General features: G+C 43.2%; 4 protein-coding genes across 5 annotated transcripts; 3 read left to right on the forward strand and 1 right to left on the reverse strand.

Moving 5' to 3' along the window:
* Positions 1-1,692: 1,692 nt before the first annotated feature.
* LOC135334579 (RNA 3'-terminal phosphate cyclase-like) lies at positions 1,693-5,006 on the forward strand. 2 transcript variants are annotated; one of them, XM_064529815.1, is made up of 12 exons: positions 1,693-1,885; positions 1,916-2,080; positions 2,184-2,301; positions 2,575-2,701; positions 2,924-3,047; positions 3,098-3,156; positions 3,326-3,473; positions 3,525-3,649; positions 4,031-4,089; positions 4,142-4,236; positions 4,467-4,571; positions 4,757-5,006. In XM_064529815.1, exons 1-12 carry the CDS (start codon positions 1,700-1,702, stop codon positions 4,856-4,858), a joined length of 1,413 nt encoding a protein of 470 aa, XP_064385885.1. In that variant the 5' UTR covers positions 1,693-1,699; the 3' UTR covers positions 4,859-5,006. The 2 variants fall into 2 exon arrangements, with proteins under 2 accessions (XP_064385885.1, XP_064385884.1); XM_064529814.1 differs by having other exon boundaries at positions 1,693-2,080.
* On the reverse strand, positions 4,902-11,633 carry LOC135334581 (ankyrin repeat domain-containing protein 13C-B-like). The gene is made up of 16 exons (XM_064529818.1): positions 11,308-11,633; positions 10,676-10,717; positions 10,099-10,203; positions 9,593-9,678; positions 9,204-9,249; positions 8,947-9,013; positions 8,379-8,532; positions 7,902-8,039; positions 7,460-7,527; positions 7,082-7,169; positions 6,891-6,988; positions 6,586-6,658; positions 6,189-6,217; positions 5,839-5,939; positions 5,254-5,357; positions 4,902-5,071 (listed from the first exon to the last, which is right to left on the reverse strand). The coding sequence occupies exons 1-16, from the start codon at positions 11,462-11,464 to the stop codon at positions 5,027-5,029; spliced, it is 1,401 nt and encodes a 466-aa protein (XP_064385888.1). The 5' UTR covers positions 11,465-11,633; the 3' UTR covers positions 4,902-5,026.
* Positions 11,634-11,676: 43 nt separating this feature from the next.
* Positions 11,677-14,982, forward strand: LOC135334576 (uncharacterized). The gene is made up of 7 exons (XM_064529812.1): positions 11,677-12,131; positions 12,409-12,471; positions 12,624-12,760; positions 12,868-13,003; positions 13,334-13,960; positions 14,293-14,326; positions 14,656-14,982. Exons 1-7 carry the CDS (start codon positions 11,837-11,839, stop codon positions 14,915-14,917), a joined length of 1,554 nt encoding a protein of 517 aa, XP_064385882.1. The 5' UTR covers positions 11,677-11,836; the 3' UTR covers positions 14,918-14,982.
* A 54-nt stretch (positions 14,983-15,036) lies between these two features.
* On the forward strand, positions 15,037-16,563 carry LOC135334582 (arginyl-tRNA--protein transferase 1-like). The gene has a single exon (XM_064529819.1). It carries the CDS (start codon positions 15,152-15,154, stop codon positions 16,523-16,525), a length of 1,374 nt encoding a protein of 457 aa, XP_064385889.1. The 5' UTR covers positions 15,037-15,151; the 3' UTR covers positions 16,526-16,563.
* The last annotated feature ends 150 nt before the right edge of the window (positions 16,564-16,713 follow it).

Raw genomic sequence — 16,713 nt, forward strand, 5'->3', positions numbered from 1 at the left:
GATATCATTGAACAACTGAGTGTACAAAAAGCAACTTAATGAATATTTAGTTTCTACTTAATGTCAGCATTCTATCTATTGGCACCTCTTATGTTGTTGAAACACACCAACAACAAGAAACACTGACTATTATTCCAATGTCTATAGCTTTCATCCTCTTTGTGACAATCATCTGCTACCATTTCCACCACTTCATACTAAAAAAGACCCAAATATGGCCCAAGATAAAGGAAGTCGCAAATAACTTGACAACTGGTGCTGCATATAAAAATAACCGACAACCTAACAACGCCATGGCAATGCAGCTTGCAGCCAATGAAATTGATGACGATGACAATGACAATGAACGACTTATAGCTGAGCAAATACACATTGTAGACCCACTACCTTACACTAATTAATGGAGCAGTGAGAGAAACTGACCCTGATCGTTACATCCTTCCTCCTATCATCAGACCAGCCACGAGGTCCGACCAGCTAAGAGAGCCTGCCCTGGATGAACTAACCCCCCTCACCAAAGAGGACTACAGAAGACCAGCCCTTCCCTCTACAAGAGTCAACCGTCGTCCTGCTGTTACATACACAGAAATCGGCCCCATATGCAATAAAGTGTGAACTGTCTTAATTAGCTGAGGTAATGGCATTGTGATTAGTTCCAACAGTTATTGTTGTTGGCATTTGTTTAGAGAGAGCTTTTTTGTAGAGATAAAATAGTTGTGCTTATATATATTATTTGTACTTATATTCGATTCCCACAAATGGATAATTATGTATGCTATACCATAGTTGTGATCATGTATACATGTCATGTGACTCGTGTGTTCTCCCAAAAATATCTGGTTAGATAGGAAAGATTCTAAGCAAACAATTTTGGAGATGTTGTGTGCATTATGTGCCAGGGCTTAGTTAGGGTTAGGGGAAGGGCACTAGTTTGCTGAGAGGGTGAGAGAAGCACATCACTCACTAGCCTCCTATACACAAGCATATAGCTCTGTGAAGTGGGCGTGGGGACGAGGCTAATTACTCACCTCATAGTTATGTGACAAGGGCGTAGTCATCTTCGGCTGCTGTGTTGGCAAAATCCGTAAAAGTGCAAATAATTTCGAATACTGTGTGTAGGTGGGTGGGGAAATGACAGCATATACATGTACACTACATGTAGTCTATATACATGCAGTCTGTATATTATGTGTAGGAATGCAATTACTGCTGTATTAGCCTATACACAATGGAGTTCACATAATTATATAGAAACATGCATGGTCATAAATAAATTCGCTACAACATGCATGTACACTGTACACTCACTTTATTATATATACTGACTGAACCATCGAAAGATCAAAGCTCAAGATAAAATTATAATTATGCTTACCTTACGATGACATATTTTTGCAGGTATTAATTTCTGCGCAAAAAAACAAAACATGACAGTACAGATACTGGTGAACAACAGGACGTACACTACGGATTCTGATGTTTCCTCTGTCTGTGAGTGCCTGGCCTTTAGTTCTGACTGACACATTGGATTATTGCAACACTAACATACATTAATTTTATTGTCATTTTCTATTTTTAAAGGCTGCAGTTACCAGCAGCCCCACCCCCTAGGGTGCAAAGGGAAGAGAGGAAGCCCCTTCATGAACAGACAGTTAACGATCTTTACCTACTAGACATTGCACCATTGCAAGAAACTGCAATGGCCTTCAGTGAAGGCAGCCAGCGTCGGAAGAGAGCCTGGAGAAAGCCAAGAGAGGAGATTGGACCAGGAATCATCCACCCAGACTCTAGCAGCTCTATTGAGACCGCATCTACCGAGTCAGACCACCTCAAACCCAAGAGAATCAATAGGACTACTCTGAAAGAGCCTATGAGCAGCTCAGAGCCAGTGTGCATCATCAAGCCAGAGCTAAAACCAGAGCCAGTGTGCACCATTGAGCAGTCTTCTCCTGAGCCTACTAGTATAGGCAGTGTGTCAATGGACCGGTCTAGTGTGGAGGAGGGCTTGAACGGTGGCTCATCAGTGACTGTGGGCGGAGCTGAGGCACCTCTTATCATTGACGGATCAGTTATGGAGGGGGTAAGGATATCATTATTGTAAATGTATCGATCAGCTGATGTAATAATAATGCATGACGTGAATTTACATAGCCCCCTCCACACACACACACACACACACACAGGGTGGTCAAATCCTCCGTATTTCCATGGCTCTGAATTGCCTCCTCAACCGTTCCATCACCGTCACCAACATCAGAGCAGGGCGTGACAAACCAGGGCTCCGCCCACAACACCTCACAGGTTGAGATAACTAGAATAATGAGTTTTCACTCGTCTCAGTTACCCTAGCTATTGTACAGATAGCCTAGATAGCCTCGTTATCCCAGGCCGATTTTCTTTTATTTAGAGACAACTCAGCCTGGGTACGAGGCTATTGTACAGACTGGAGAACTAAATTAGGATTGAATGATGTAACAAATAAATGTTTCCTTCAGCTTGATTGTGGGAACACTTGCACTATGCATAACTGTAGCTCTGGCAGTTGTATGATGTCTTTTAATTATGCCCCTACAGGTATTGAGCTCCTAGCGCAGATGTGTGGTGGGAGGCTGAAGGGGGAGGGGATTGGATCCAGTGAGGTCACCCTCTGTCCTCAGGCCATTCGGGGAGGCCACTTCACAGCGGACACCCGGACAGCTGGGTGAGTGTGCTAAAACCCACACTGGGCTCTAGTAGTTTTGATTTCCTGTAACTATAATATTATGCATGCAACTGCATTACAGTGTGGTTTCTTAGTTTATAGTTCTCTTATAATAATTATTAGTAGTTCTCTATCTTCTTCTTTGACAGCTCAATATCCTTGAGAAGGAAGAAAAGGCCATTTGTGTCTCGTTATAAATGTTGTTCCCGTTGCCTCCTTTAGGAGTGTGTGTCTCCTGTTACAAGCTGCTCTACCCTGTCTTTTGTTCGCTCCCAAGAGTTCAAAGGTCACTCTAAAGGGCGGTACTAATGCTGACATGGCCCCTCCAATTGATTACGCTATAAAGGTACTTTTTAAGCTCTTCTGCCAAGCTGAGTTTCAACTTATTCCTTGTAGGTATTTCAGCCGATCGCAGCGAGGTTTGGAGTGCAGTTTGACTGCAGAGTTGTTAGACGGTAGGCTTATTCACAGATACATAGGTACATGTGTGCTTGCACTGATAGTCAGGAGGTTGGTGAACCTTCCTTTGAAGCATCCATAACCACTGCATGCGTACTATTATTATCACTTTATTTGTGTTGACCTGGTAGGTAAACCATCTGAAACTGTTGATCTTCCTCTCAGAGGGTTCTACCCAAAGGGGTGTGGTGAGGTGGAGATAGCCACACCCACTGGTCCAGTGCCCCACCTCACAGCGGTGACAATGACTGACCCCGGCACACTAGTGGGGATCACTATACACGCATTCGTGGCAGGAGCTGTGCCCATAAATGTAGGGGAGCCAGTTTTGATCCATAATAATTTATGTACCCTCTCCCCTCAGGCTTGTCACAAGATGGTGATGGGTGCTCGTAAGGCGTTGGAGAGACAGCTACCAGGGGTGGGGCTAGAGGTGAAGGAGGTACAGGAGACCAGGGACTCAGCATTCGGGAACAGCTCAGGGATCATGTGAGCCGCTAATTATTTAGTTTACTCGTGGGACAAGTCTGTACTCATATGTATGCACGAATGCAGGGAACCCTCTAGCCTCTCGTTCCCAGGCTGTTTTTCCTCCTCTATTTTCTCCCTTCCTTTCTTTAGAACAAAATCGGCCTGGGAACGAATTCTCTTACGGGTCAACCATGAAAAAAGGCCATAATTATATTAAAGGCCAGGCACCCAAGTCTCAATGAGTGCTCAGTTTGAGTACAAAACAACCCCTCAACAAAATAATGCCCCCTCTGTGTAACGGCCAAAACTTTGTTCCCTAAAGCTATCTGTTAAAACAAAGAGACTCTACTGTATCATATAAATGATGTAGGAATGTTGATTGTAACATTTCCCATGCAGAATAGTTGCTGAGACCTCTACTGGATGTCTACTAGCTGGGTCTGCCAATGGACGAAAAAGTGAGTCACCTTCGTCTAAGTATATAGTGTTCACTCACCCACCCCCTGTCAGGTGACCCGGCGGACAAGACTGGTAGGGCAGCTGCTGACGAGTTGGTGAGAGGTGTGAGGAGTGGAGGGTGTGTAGACGAACATCTACAGGACCAGGTCAGTGCTTATAAATATAATTATATCAAAATTAATTAGTCTGGAGATGTAGAGGTAATTATTTCAGCTATAACTACTAATACCCTGGTTCCTTGTGCAGTGTCAGCCAGTGTGTGTGGGTGCTTAGTGTTGTACACATCTGTGAGATACTGTACTAGTCGCGAGTACTGTTTTACTGTCCTATAAGCTTAGAAGACTGTACAGAGACTAACGTCCTCCCTCCACTGCAGCTGATCATCCTCATGGCTCTGGCCAGGGGGCGGTCCACCATAAGAACAGGACCTCTCACTCTACACACTCAGACGGCCATACACATTGCACAGCTACTCACCAAGGTGATGTGTACGGTATTATTAAAATGTTTTGACATAAGCGTTTCGTAAAACCCTCCTTGTATATCAGCTATGATCTTTGCCAGAACGTGAAAGTGATATCGCGAATTTTCATCCCTATAGTTAATTGTTGAATATTAATTTTCTTACCAAAGCTATGTATAATTGTACTCTTACCCCCCCCTTAGGCCAAGTTCTGGACAGAGCGTGTGTCAGGAGAGAAGAGAGAGGTGCACCTGATTCACTGCGATGGGATCGGACTCGAGAACAAGTTGACCACACCCCTTTAAACAATTACTTTTTTTAAAGCCCCGTCCATAATAATTATTATGACCACATTAATAATAAATCATGTGCTTGCAAAAAATAAACTTTTATATAATAACTGAAACAACAAACTCAAGTCTGTTTTGATCTATATTTATAAGTATTATATAAGATGAACACTACACGTATGGCTATGATGATGCCTTGCAATTGTCTTCATTTTCTTTGGGCTCAAACTGTAGAGGCATTATAATAATTATGCATGTACATGCATGCATTCAAATTTGCAAGCTCACACAAAATGAGTCACACTGTGAAACTATACAGTAATAAGATTTATTATTAATTGCTACATTTTGTTAAAAATTGCTTCTTGAATTACTTCTTGTTTTGAGTTGTTTCGTGGTGGCAATCTTACCTTTGTGTAGTCTCTTGGTATGAGGAACTTTGAGTCCTGAGTGTCACATGTTTTGTACTCCTCCATGGTCACTATGGCCGTCACCGTGGGGAACACTGGGATCTCTGTGGGATGCGTGTGTGCGGATATACAACGATTATTGTGTGAGGTTATACGAGTTGTGATTTTACTACCACACTGTACAGTAGAGTCCCTCTTGACGACCACCCCTGACCCTGAGTAAAGGCCAACAGTGATATACAAGCCAGGCACCCTGGTCCCAGATATAAACAGTTGGTGTGTACAAGACAAATACTATCAAAAAAAGGCCAACATTTTATTCCAATGTATGCGTTTGTTATTAATGATGAGGGTCTGTAATTATGTGGTAGGTTAAAAATGACAACAACATGAAAGTGCATCACACATGGATTGCATTCTTGAGTGAAATTATTCCCTGAATGTGTTAGGTGTAGGTGTAGCTTTGCCTAATATGGAGGTAACAATTTTATGCCTCTAGATACAGCCGATCTGGTGAAGCCAGCATAAGTTCTCTGTTATCTTCTATCCATGAATAGTAAGAGCACACAGTCTGACCATACTGACCTAGCTTGACAGGGAAGCCTTCTGGTATCTTGTTTTTGACAAACTGACGTAACTTGTGGAAGTGCTTATACGGAACTATAACCTCAAGAATGTCCAGTAGTCTGTGGGGGGTACAAAAAAACAATATGTGAAAGGTGGGGTGGGGTGGGACGTCTATGGGGGTACAAAAACAGTCTTGTACCCGTCTGTGAGGGGTACAAACAGGGTATGTGAGGGGGGGGGGGTACAAACTCAGAATCATACAAATCACCATAATTTTATAGTTGAACAGGTGCATCGGTCGTGTGTGTACAATAACATTATATTGAATGCAATTCACACAGCGCCACAATAAACAAATACAAACGTACTTTTGTAACTTTATCGGACACTCTTCAGCCTGTAGAGGAGACAAACTACATGTCAAGGATAATCTCGTGTTTATGTATCAGAGGAACAAACTGAGTAACTAAAAACTGTGGCTCTGAAGTTTGTTGAATAGTTGGGAATGAGTCATTTCATGGCTACATTGTCATGGCTACATCTTCATGGCTACACATCGCCATAGGGTCAATTGATGGAGTAGCCTCGTTACCAGGCAGATTTTCTTTAACGTAATGTATTTTTTACCTAACATTACTTTCTAAAAGAAAATTGGCCAGGCCACTGACGAAATTAAGCTCAGACTATAATTATACACAGCCATCACATCCAGTGAATCAATCCCTGATTGTGGGTGTGGCTCTAGACACACCCACTTATCCTCACCATCCAAACAGATGCTTTGAAGTGTTTCTTATCCACCTTGAGGTCCATTGGCCGGCCCAGGTGAGGGGGGTCTCTGGGAGGGTGGGGTGGGGGGGGGAGCAAGAGAACTATTAGCAACCGGACTGCACGGCAATATGCAAAAAGTAACTATTGTTATTGTACATGTAACATAATTATTAAAAATACAACACTGTACATGTATACGAAAATGATCACGGATTAGTATTGAAGAGCACAGCAATGGCTACTGTGTACATGTACACTTGTCTGTGTGTATGTCTACAGGCATGCAGTGTTTCTCTCACTGGTCAGTGGGGGCGTGGCAGTACTGGTCCCAGGTGATGGTGGGCTTCTCAGGAGGGGGCATTGAGGGGATGAGGTCACGATCCTCTTTATCGTCCTCCTGAGCAGTGAATGAATAGTGAGTGAGTGGGTGGTACACTAAAGCTCCTTACGTGTGTGTGTGTGTGTGTGTGTGTGTGTGTGCTCAACTCACAAAGTCCTTCTCCTCTATACGTCCCGACTCCAGCTTCTTCTGTAAGTGTTCAAACTCTTTGATCTGCTCTGGGGTCAGGTGATCACGTCTGAGGAGACAAACAAACAAAAAATGAGTCTCGTTTCACATACAGGCGTACAGAATGACACTACTATTGTAGTAAAATCTATAACTAGATCCACTCTCAATTTCGTATGCTTTACAATGAAGTTTGTTTATAACGGTCACCCTTGGGCAGACCAGTAATGAAAAAGTGGCCTGCTAACACAGGTTGAAACACACAATGGAGGCTTTGTGGTCCATTACAACCTGTCTGTATTATAGAGGAGGGTGACCTGAAGATAGAATGACCACAATAGTTTGCTGCATTGCAATCACCTCTTTCTTGATATCAGGATAAGATCAGTGATGTCATAAACGTCAGTATTATACTCTCCAACTTGTTCCTGCAGTGAGACAGATTGTCGACTAGTTAATGACTGGCAGTGAGAGGTGAGGGGTGGGCAGTATGGGCAGGGAGGCAGAGAGACCAGGAAATACAACCCTTGGCAACAGTAACATGGAATTTTTGTGAAGTACATGTACATTTATAGGGAAATAGTAGTGCTAGCTAGTGCTGAAGCTCTATTAGGTAATCATGTAATATTTGTACGCAAACAGATGACATTTAACACGTAACATGACAATGCAAATATTATATTCTCAACTCTACGTACATGTATGATCACAACACCCAGACATAGGAACCAATGCACAGTACTGGTACGCCCCCCTCTCCCCGCATACACATACAGCCCCCCGCACATTGTCAAACACTCACGGATCTGGGTCCCTTGAAGAACCACCACCCAGCCAATGCTCTGGAGACAGTGATGGGCTTGGTGGACATGTTGGCATAGACAATGGGATGGGACATGAGGTCAGTGACACGCTCGTGGAGGGCTCCATGATTGTCGTCCTGTGGGGGGAGACAGTCATATCATTACAAAGCAGCTAGCCTACGTGTGTGTATGTACATCCTAGAATTCCAGTCCCTGTTGTAAGCGCTTTTCTTCCTTCTTTGCGGGTTAGTGCATGCATAGTTGCTCTACCTCATCCACTTAACACATTATGTTCAGAGGTGCAATCTTAAAGGTACACGTTTTGGTGAGCACTAGGGTTAGGCCAATCATGTATATACTATACACTATACATGCAGATGGGTGGAATGTGTACAGTGCACACAGTAAATACAGGCAGTACACTACTGTGCCCTAGACACCCAAGGTTAGCAGTCAGTATACACACAACCACTCACACTTCTAAGCAGCTTCTTTCGCTCGAACTCCTTCTTCTCGTTGTCAAGGATGACCATGGTGAGGGAACTATTGGTGTCCTCCCCGTTGAAGATGAACGACTTGTCTCCACGACTCCACTTCATCTCCTGAAAATTGCCAATGCTCGAGTCCACTCTGAAAAAGAGAGAGGGATCAGGTCATAGTTAGATCCCAACTGTTTGGAGGTGTCTAACATTAATGCCTTACATTGCACATGTAAGTATCGTGAATACAGTTGCACACAATATAAATGGACTAAAAAACGAATAAAAATTGGATAGTGACAGTTACATAATTATAATATTGACTGTACATAGTTCATAGTTATGTAACAGCCCGTCCTCTACTTTTGCAAATCACAAACACAAACATTTCTTTGAAAGGCTATATATATATCTAGAGAAGCAGACTTCCTTGCTTAGTATCCCGACATTATTCTCCATTCTTCGTTCTCAAACGGGCAGGAATTAAGAGCTTCTCGTGTAGTCTGATTATAATTACCATATAAAATTATTGTGTAGTTGCCTTATCTGATGTGTCCTTACGTACCTGATAGACGCCCCTTTCTTGTAGATCCTGCACACGTCAGAGGGGAGCATCCGAGAGAGGAACGGAACTGAACACATAACAAAAAGCCATGACAATAGTATCAACTTACAGGTAGCGTTATTATCAATTACAAGGTACATGGCTACATGCAGTGTACAGTGTACATAATAGCTAGGTATCGAATTTAATGCATTCTAGAGGTGACTAAAATGGGCAGCAGATCCATGCCTAAGGGAGGCTACTAGTTGCTAGCTCACCCCAAGTGTGGAACTCCCACCTCAGGTTGATGTGGAAGTCCTCCAGCTGTAAGGAAAATTGAGATACATGTATGCCAAGCATGGTGGTCGGTACACACAGGCACTGTATACTGCATAGTGATACCTTGCATATTCAACTTCCACATGTACATATTCAACTTCCACAGTGTGTATATAAGTCAACTATCATATTCAGAATCCGTTACTAGTAATGTATGAAGCAAAGGGAATAATCAATCTAGCACTATGATAAATTGACTGGATTTACGTGAAATTCGACCGTTCCAAATTCTACAAGCCAACATCAAAAGATCATTCTTGGCAGGGACTTAGAGTTAAGCACGAGGCTACAAGAACATTACATGGGTGAAGTCATGTTGGAGACTTACTGCTACTAGTGATCGTATCAATTCTTGTCTCCTCTCAACAATGCCGGCGGCAATCTGACCTCTCAGAGTTTTAATTAAGAGTATGACTGTGTGTGTGTGTGTGGGGGGGGGCAGTGTGACTGTGTGTGTGGGCGTGTGATGTGTGTGTGGGCGTGTGTGTGTGTGTGTGTGAGGTAGTGGAATTAGTGAGGGTATACTAGTTGTTATTGAGGGATGGATTTGACAATAAATGCAACGTATTAATAACATCATCTCCCTTAACCTTGAAGTACACCCTGATCAAAATTGCCTTGTCACAAGGTAAACAAACAGTGCTGAAACCCTGACACTGTCAGTGGTAACATGTACATTCATGTGTGGTCATTTGGGGAGATACCTACCGAAGCTACATTGTATATACATACTATACATGTATCAATTCTTCTGTGCTTTTAAGAATCCTCCACTCAGTAGTTTTTCATTCAAGCTATAATCATTACCATGCCAACCTAAGCTACAAGACTCACTTGTGTCCCTGTCCCCATAGCTAATGGCCTCGTCCAGAGGGGTCCAGCCAAGGTTGTTCTTCTCCTTCACAGGGGAGCCATGTTTTACCAGCTCCTCTATGACAGCTGGAGGGGGGGGGGGGTGACACCACATAGCAACCAGCTCCTACTAAACAGCTACCTACTGCAATCTTAACATCAAGTATATACACATCAAGCAGTGGCTTCAACACAATTAACACAGTGCTGCTCAGTGACAGACAGCTGCCAGCCAACACAATAATAGCTTGTCAATACATAAGAAATATCGTATCCTTATCAATAGTAAACAAACTGTGTGTATAGCCAAGGACAAGTTTTGTGCTTAGTAAACATAATTTATATGTCAACAAACTCAAGTGCCCACACAACAAGTTGAATGTGCATGCTGTATTGCGCCATCAAAGATACCAACTGTGCATACCTGCACGCCACATAGTCATAGCTCAAGAACAATTTGTTAGCTCAGGTTTTAGTTATTTCATTCTTGTCCTAAACAAACGACATGCAGTCTGTAACTGAGTACATGCATACACGCTTACACACACACACAACCTACCCTTATAGCCGAGCATAACAGCTATGTGAAGAGCTGTATTCCCTGAAAGCATGAAAAAAGACATGGTTACAAGTTAAGGTGTGACGTTATAATGACCAGATCTAGACTAGACGAGACGAGTATGAGTCGAATGACTGTTGCTAAAAATGTTACCGTATTCACCTGAATTACCGGGACACTCTATTCTAAGGGACACTTCGGACTTACGTAATTTTTTTCATTCTATATTAAGGAACAACAGGAAATGTAAATATTTTTAGACATCCCGATCTAATTAGAACGAAAAAGAGCATGTTAGCTCGATAAAGACTCAAAACTCTTAGAAACTCTCTGGATTCTACTCTCTGGCACCGTAATATGTCACTGACGGTTGAAGACACCTTTGTAGACATGGAACCCGCGAACACAGCTTCTAAACTGCACGAAAGCTGCAGAGCTAGCCTCGGCCTGGAATCGAGGCCGTGTACGTACCTTAAATGGGGAAATATTCGTTCTAATTACTACGGGACACCCTAATACAAGGGACACTTCGACTTTTTCTTGCTCTATTCCAAGGGACACTGCAAGCCGTAATTATTTTTTTGTGTCCCAGTATTAAATTCGGGTGAATACGGTACTATAAATGAACGTGCCATGTTTGTCTTGTGATTTTAGATCATCAAGTTTGACAGTCTCCAACACCTCTCTCACTTCGTCTACATCACCATGGAAAGCTGCTCTGTGCAAGTCAAAGGAGTGATCCTCTGTCGAGCTATTCTGGTCCACTTCTGTAGAGCCATTACTAGCCATTCTGTATACTCTTCTTCAACACTCGGCTACCTCTATAGCTAGCTCGTTTCCTGTTTCCCAGTCAGCTTCACTGCACCATGGCCATAGACACACATACACAGAGACTGATATGATAGACACAGCGTCTCCTTTGCTGCGCTGGTAAATTTATAGCACAGTCAGCATAACATTCTAGGGGGAATCAATTTCCCCTTCTCAAATTTGTGATGTCAGTTTAAAGAGTAAAAATTAATGACCTTGACGACCTAAATTCCTCCCTCGCCTCGCTCGCTAGCTAGCTAAGTTCTGATCTACTTTGTATTTGATCAAGCCTCTGCTCAAACTCTCACTCTAAAGCCAGGCTCGCCTAATCAAGTTGAAGAGAAGTCTCCAATGACGACCAACCCCATTCAAACACACTTTGTGGTGCTCTGTAATGAGCTGAATGTGGGGAACATTCTGCCCTACCTCAGAGCAGAGAGAATGGTCACTACGGAGGAGTACGAAACACTTAGCAACAGTTTCATCCCTATCAAGCAACGGAGGGAGAGGCTACTCATCATGATGCCACGGAAAGGTTCCGACTTCTTCGAGAACTTTGGCAATTGTCTTGTATGGTCGGGACAGATTGGGCTGGCTAAGCATATTGGGGTGGACGTGAGTGCCGTTCGCAGCTGTCCCCACCCACGTGAGTATGTACATATACTGTGAAAATCTATTTTGGTTCAATTTAGCCACCCCACATAATAATTATGATACAGTCAGGTTACATTTTTAATGGGCCCCAAAGTCAAAGTCTCTATGACATGCTACATGTATGTTAATAGCAGGCCACCTCCCAATTAAAGGTGACCCTTAATACAGCACTCTATACGCACACACACACACACCGTGATGTACGTACCTTATATACTCATAATAATTTGTGATAAATAAATTGTTTATGTTGAATGGTACACTTGCAGGACATTCCTCTGGTGTGGTCCCTCAAGACCAATTCCACGCTATTTCTAGTTTGATGACTCCAGGTCTGTTAATTACATGTACATGTATATATGCCAACAGGAGTTTTCCTGATACCAATACTAAAATGGGCAATTTGAGAACGTGTACCACTAAGTTACCTCTTTATTCGCCTATAATTATCCTAGCTCTCTGTAGTAAAGAATACTCCTCTCAGGCGGAAGTCTCCCTCCCGGGATCTCAGCTCCCTATGCCTCCCATCACCCTCAAGTTATCGCCCACCACCCTCAAGTTACCACACCTCTTGTGGTGCATAATGATCGTGAATATATGGACCACCTCAGAAGACAGCAGGTATAATGCAATTAAAGTATTTATTACTCAACAGTTACTACTAACTTTGAATAGGCCCATTTATAAATGTGCAATATTGCTCTTGCTCATGCTCGTTTTTCCCTTAGGGTGTTATTGGACAGGCAAGTCACCCACGAGTGCCTGTACAGGGGTCACAACTCCCACCTCAACCCAACCCCCCACGGTCATACCCCTCACAGCCACACCCCCTACAACTACAACCACACCCACCAAGACAGACCAGTACGTGCATAGATTTGCAGAAAAGGGCGTACGTATACAGTAATGTACCCAGAATTTCGAAGTGGGGTCTATAAATTTTTATTTTCAACCTCGATCTCAATTCTACAGTTAACTAGCTAGGCCTAAGAGGTGATTCTTTTTTGTCTAGTGGGCTCTGACCAGTGGGCACCTCCCTGCATGCTATAATATGCACGTATCTTCAATGACGATTGTCTTTTATCTGTAAAGCAAGTAGTATCAGACTCACTGTGCATTAGAACAGCTACCTAGCATTTCAGTTGTAGGCATACATTTACCAATGGTTGTACTGACATGTTCTTTGTTTCATAGTTGTTCCTCCTACTGGCCCACCCAAAGTGTTCATTCTCTATCACAAGGATTCCGACTTACAACAGTCACACAACATCTCGGCTGATGACTTTGTCGATTGTGTTCTCGACGTGGCTCGTATTCTGAACAGTGTGGGGGGATTTAAACTATCATGTGATTTATTTCACCAGGAGGACGTCGCTAATTGGGGTACGTGGACGGAGACAAAGATCAAGGAAAGTCGATACGTTGTCCTCTTGTGCTCTCCTAGACTCTGCACTGCGTTGAGATATCCTGAAAGACACGCACAACTCGATACTGGGAGAGGTTCATTCTTTACCAATAGTATTGTCAACTTGATTCAAGTGCATCCTGAGAAATTCGTCCCTGTGTTTTTGTCCAATTGCGTGGATGATCGTACCCGATGGGTCCCTAACGCTCTTCTAGCGGCGGCCAAATATACTTTGGACATTGACAAATTTGCCGACTTGTTGCGTTCAGAGTCAGGTAGCCCAGAGTACTATCAAGAGGTTTTAGATGCTCTTCAGATGCAGCAGTTTCAAGAGTGGGATAGGTTGGTACGACACCTCCGAGGAGCCAGCCACGAGGTTCCCCCGCCCCCTCCTTCACAACAAATAAACACTGCAGGTACATGCATTGTATTACCGTATAGCGTGTAATTTTTGTGGGGCAAAATATTCGTGGTTTTCGTGGTTGGAGGTCTGACCACGAATATTTTACCCACGAATGAAGCGACTTGCCTACCTTTACCTGCAGTGCAAGCAGCAACCACGAAAATATTACCCACGAAATGTCTCAATATTGCTAAACCACAAATATTTTGTCCCCCGAAAATTACCCGCTATACGGTATAATACTTAAATCTTTGTATTAATAAGACAAGCTTTTGAGTTTATATTTACCAACTGATGCTTCTTTGTTATTGTTGCTTTATGAAACACACTTTTTATTCTCTGCAGGTGCTCCAAATCAGCCTTCTGTATCGCGTGAAAGGTAGGTACGGTGAAATCTTCCTCGATTAAAGGGACGTGCACCTTAACACACTACTGGATGGCTCTTTGTAGTGCACATACAGATACCTAAGTGTGCTTTGAGCTTTTTCCCCTCCTCCCAATCTGTACTTTTATTTAAATCGTCCATGATAAACAATCCTCTTTGTACACAGGTTACATCTCTAGGCTTCTTTATGTATCAGATAGTTTGTTGGAGCTCACCCACTTATCTGTACACTTTTAAAGCATATGCTCTATAATTCTTCTAGTCAGAAATGTGTGTGTAAGTGTGAGGAGTCAGTATAAATATTGTCACACAATTTCGTGCAGGTACATCTCTGAAGGTGACCTCCTAATCATAGCTCAGACTGTTTCCACTCACTGGAAGATGTTGGGAATAAGACTGGGTGTTCCCTACTCTGCAGTGGAGGACTTGTATCGTAGGCACCCCGACCCTACTAGTGCTGCCATGGAGATGTTCGGCCTCTGGCAACAGACGAGAGGCAGTGAGGCCACTCGAAGTGCACTGAAACTTGCATTAGTTGAAAATGGTTTTGGAAAAATAACAGAAACATTATTTGCACATGACTAGCTTTTCATCTTTGTGTATTTTAGTTCTATGTTCATGCAGTTTTGTTGAGATGTTTTCATTTTTTGTGTTGTTGTAAAGGTTTTCGTTGGGTGTGCGGCGTTTAATTCAGACATGTAAAAGATTGGGCGTGGTGACTTGACTCACTTGACTGATCGAAGAAGACAGTGGATCGAGTCTTGACTTAACTTAGTATCGTACCTCCTGTACCCATCTACATGTACATGTATAGACGACATGGATAAAAGCTTGTGTGAATACTTCTACAGCCCCGATGAATCCAAGGGCCACAAATGCGGTTACTGTAAGGCACCAGAAGGGAGTGTATCTCAGGGAATGTGGGCTCACAAACTGACCTGTGAGGACTACCAAGATATGATTGATAGAGGCTGGAGGAGGTCGGGCAAGTACTGCTACAAGCCAATCATGGACAGGACGTGCTGCCCACTCTACTGTATTCGATGCGAAGCCGCCGATTTTAAACTCTCCCACTCGCACAAGTCCGTCTTGAAGAAAATGAGCAACTATCTTGTCAAAAGTAAAGGAGCGGACGAACAAATTAAACCTTCTAGTGATAGCAGCCCTGCCAAATCGGAGAAAAAAGCTGTGCAACCTGGTTCTGGGGCAGATCCAGCCAAAGCCCCCTGTCGAAAGGCGAAAATGATCCGTCAAGAGAAAAGACAAGCAAAGGCAGCCGCTAAACAAGCTTCGATTGGAGACACATCAACAAACGATAAGCCAAGTTCTACCGATTGTACTGGATCTTCCAAGACAGCAGACATTTTCAAGATTGGTCCCGATGGTAGAAAGCCTATAGAAATGTTTCTGGACATACCTGAAGGCTCCACGCCACATAGCCACAAGCTCGAGATAAAGTTGATTCAGTCATCCCCACCTTCCTCTGAGTTTAAAGCAACATTTTCAACCAGCTATCAACTTTTCAAAAAGTACCAGATGGCCGTCCACCAAGAGAAAGAAGAGGATTGTGATGAAAAGGGATTTCGGAGATTTTTATGCGACTCGCCACTTACACCTGGAGCTGGCCCTTCCGGTTGGCCTTGTGGATATGGATCATACCATCAGCACTATCTAATTGATGGTAAACTGGTTGCTGTGGGGGTAATCGATATTCTACCAAATTGTCTGTCGTCTGTGTATGTGTACTATGATGTGGAGTACAATTTCCTATCGCTGGGAGTGTATTCAGCTCTGCAAGAGATTACCATGACTCGCTCACTGTATGTGAAAGACCCTGATCGATTCAAGTACTACTACATGGGCTATTATGTCCATAGTTGCCCAAAAATGCGGTACAAGGGCGAATACACACCATCGTTTTTACTCTGTCCCAAGTCGTACAGATTTGTACCTATCGAAACATGCCTCCCTAAGATTGAAGCAAGCAAGTACTCTCGACTGTGTGATGAAGATACTGCCGAAGAGACACCAAACGAATGGTTTAACTCGATTATTGTTCTATTCCAAAAGGCTCTGTTCCCGTATGAAGTTCTGACATCCATAGTGGGAGGAAGATTCGATGCTAAAGTCAAGGAATGGGCTAGCTTCGTTGGACCTAATGTAGGAAAAAGGATGATCTTAGTGTTGTCTTAGCAAGCGTTTATTATGTGTATTGTGTTTTTTTCATACGACCTAGCGTTCAATTAGAGACGGATCGGCCTGGGATCGAGGCTAGACATAATTATAGGCTTGAAACCCGACCTCCGCCCAACTAGAGTCAGAGCACAATAAGGAGTTATTATTGTACTGTGAGATGATCTTTACCTATAATATAGCATAGC

The sequence above is a fragment of the Halichondria panicea genome, chromosome 4, assembly GCF_963675165.1.
Source record: "Halichondria panicea chromosome 4, odHalPani1.1, whole genome shotgun sequence".
In the NCBI taxonomy this organism is placed as follows: Eukaryota; Metazoa; Porifera; class Demospongiae; order Suberitida; family Halichondriidae; genus Halichondria; species Halichondria panicea.

Bases quoted from the DNA above. Each gene is read 5' to 3' on its own strand.
- LOC135334581 (XM_064529818.1), bottom strand. From the start codon at position 11,464: ATGGCTAGTAATGGCTCTACAGAAGTGGACCAGAATAGCTCGACAGAG. The intron at 7,528-7,901 runs GTGAGTGTTTGA...GTCTCACTGCAG, and splicing joins TCTTCAAGGGACCCAGATCC to GAACAAGTTGGAGAGTATAA. The intron at 6,989-7,081 runs GTGAGTTGAGCA...TTCACTGCTCAG, and splicing joins GTATAGAGGAGAAGGACTTT to GAGGACGATAAAGAGGATCG.
- LOC135334582 (XM_064529819.1), top strand. From the start codon at position 15,152: ATGGATAAAAGCTTGTGTGAATACTTCTACAGCCCCGATGAATCCAAG.
- LOC135334576 (XM_064529812.1), top strand. From the start codon at position 11,837: ATGACGACCAACCCCATTCAAACACACTTTGTGGTGCTCTGTAATGAG. The intron at 12,472-12,623 runs GTCTGTTAATTA...TACTCCTCTCAG, and splicing joins TTCTAGTTTGATGACTCCAG to GCGGAAGTCTCCCTCCCGGG. The intron at 13,961-14,292 runs GTACATGCATTG...TATTCTCTGCAG, and splicing joins ACAACAAATAAACACTGCAG to GTGCTCCAAATCAGCCTTCT.
- LOC135334579 (XM_064529814.1), top strand. From the start codon at position 1,700: ATGGCCTTCAGTGAAGGCAGCCAGCGTCGGAAGAGAGCCTGGAGAAAG. The intron at 4,090-4,141 runs GTGAGTCACCTT...ACCCCCTGTCAG, and splicing joins GTCTGCCAATGGACGAAAAA to GTGACCCGGCGGACAAGACT. The intron at 4,572-4,756 runs GTGATGTGTACG...CCCCCCCCTTAG, and splicing joins TTGCACAGCTACTCACCAAG to GCCAAGTTCTGGACAGAGCG.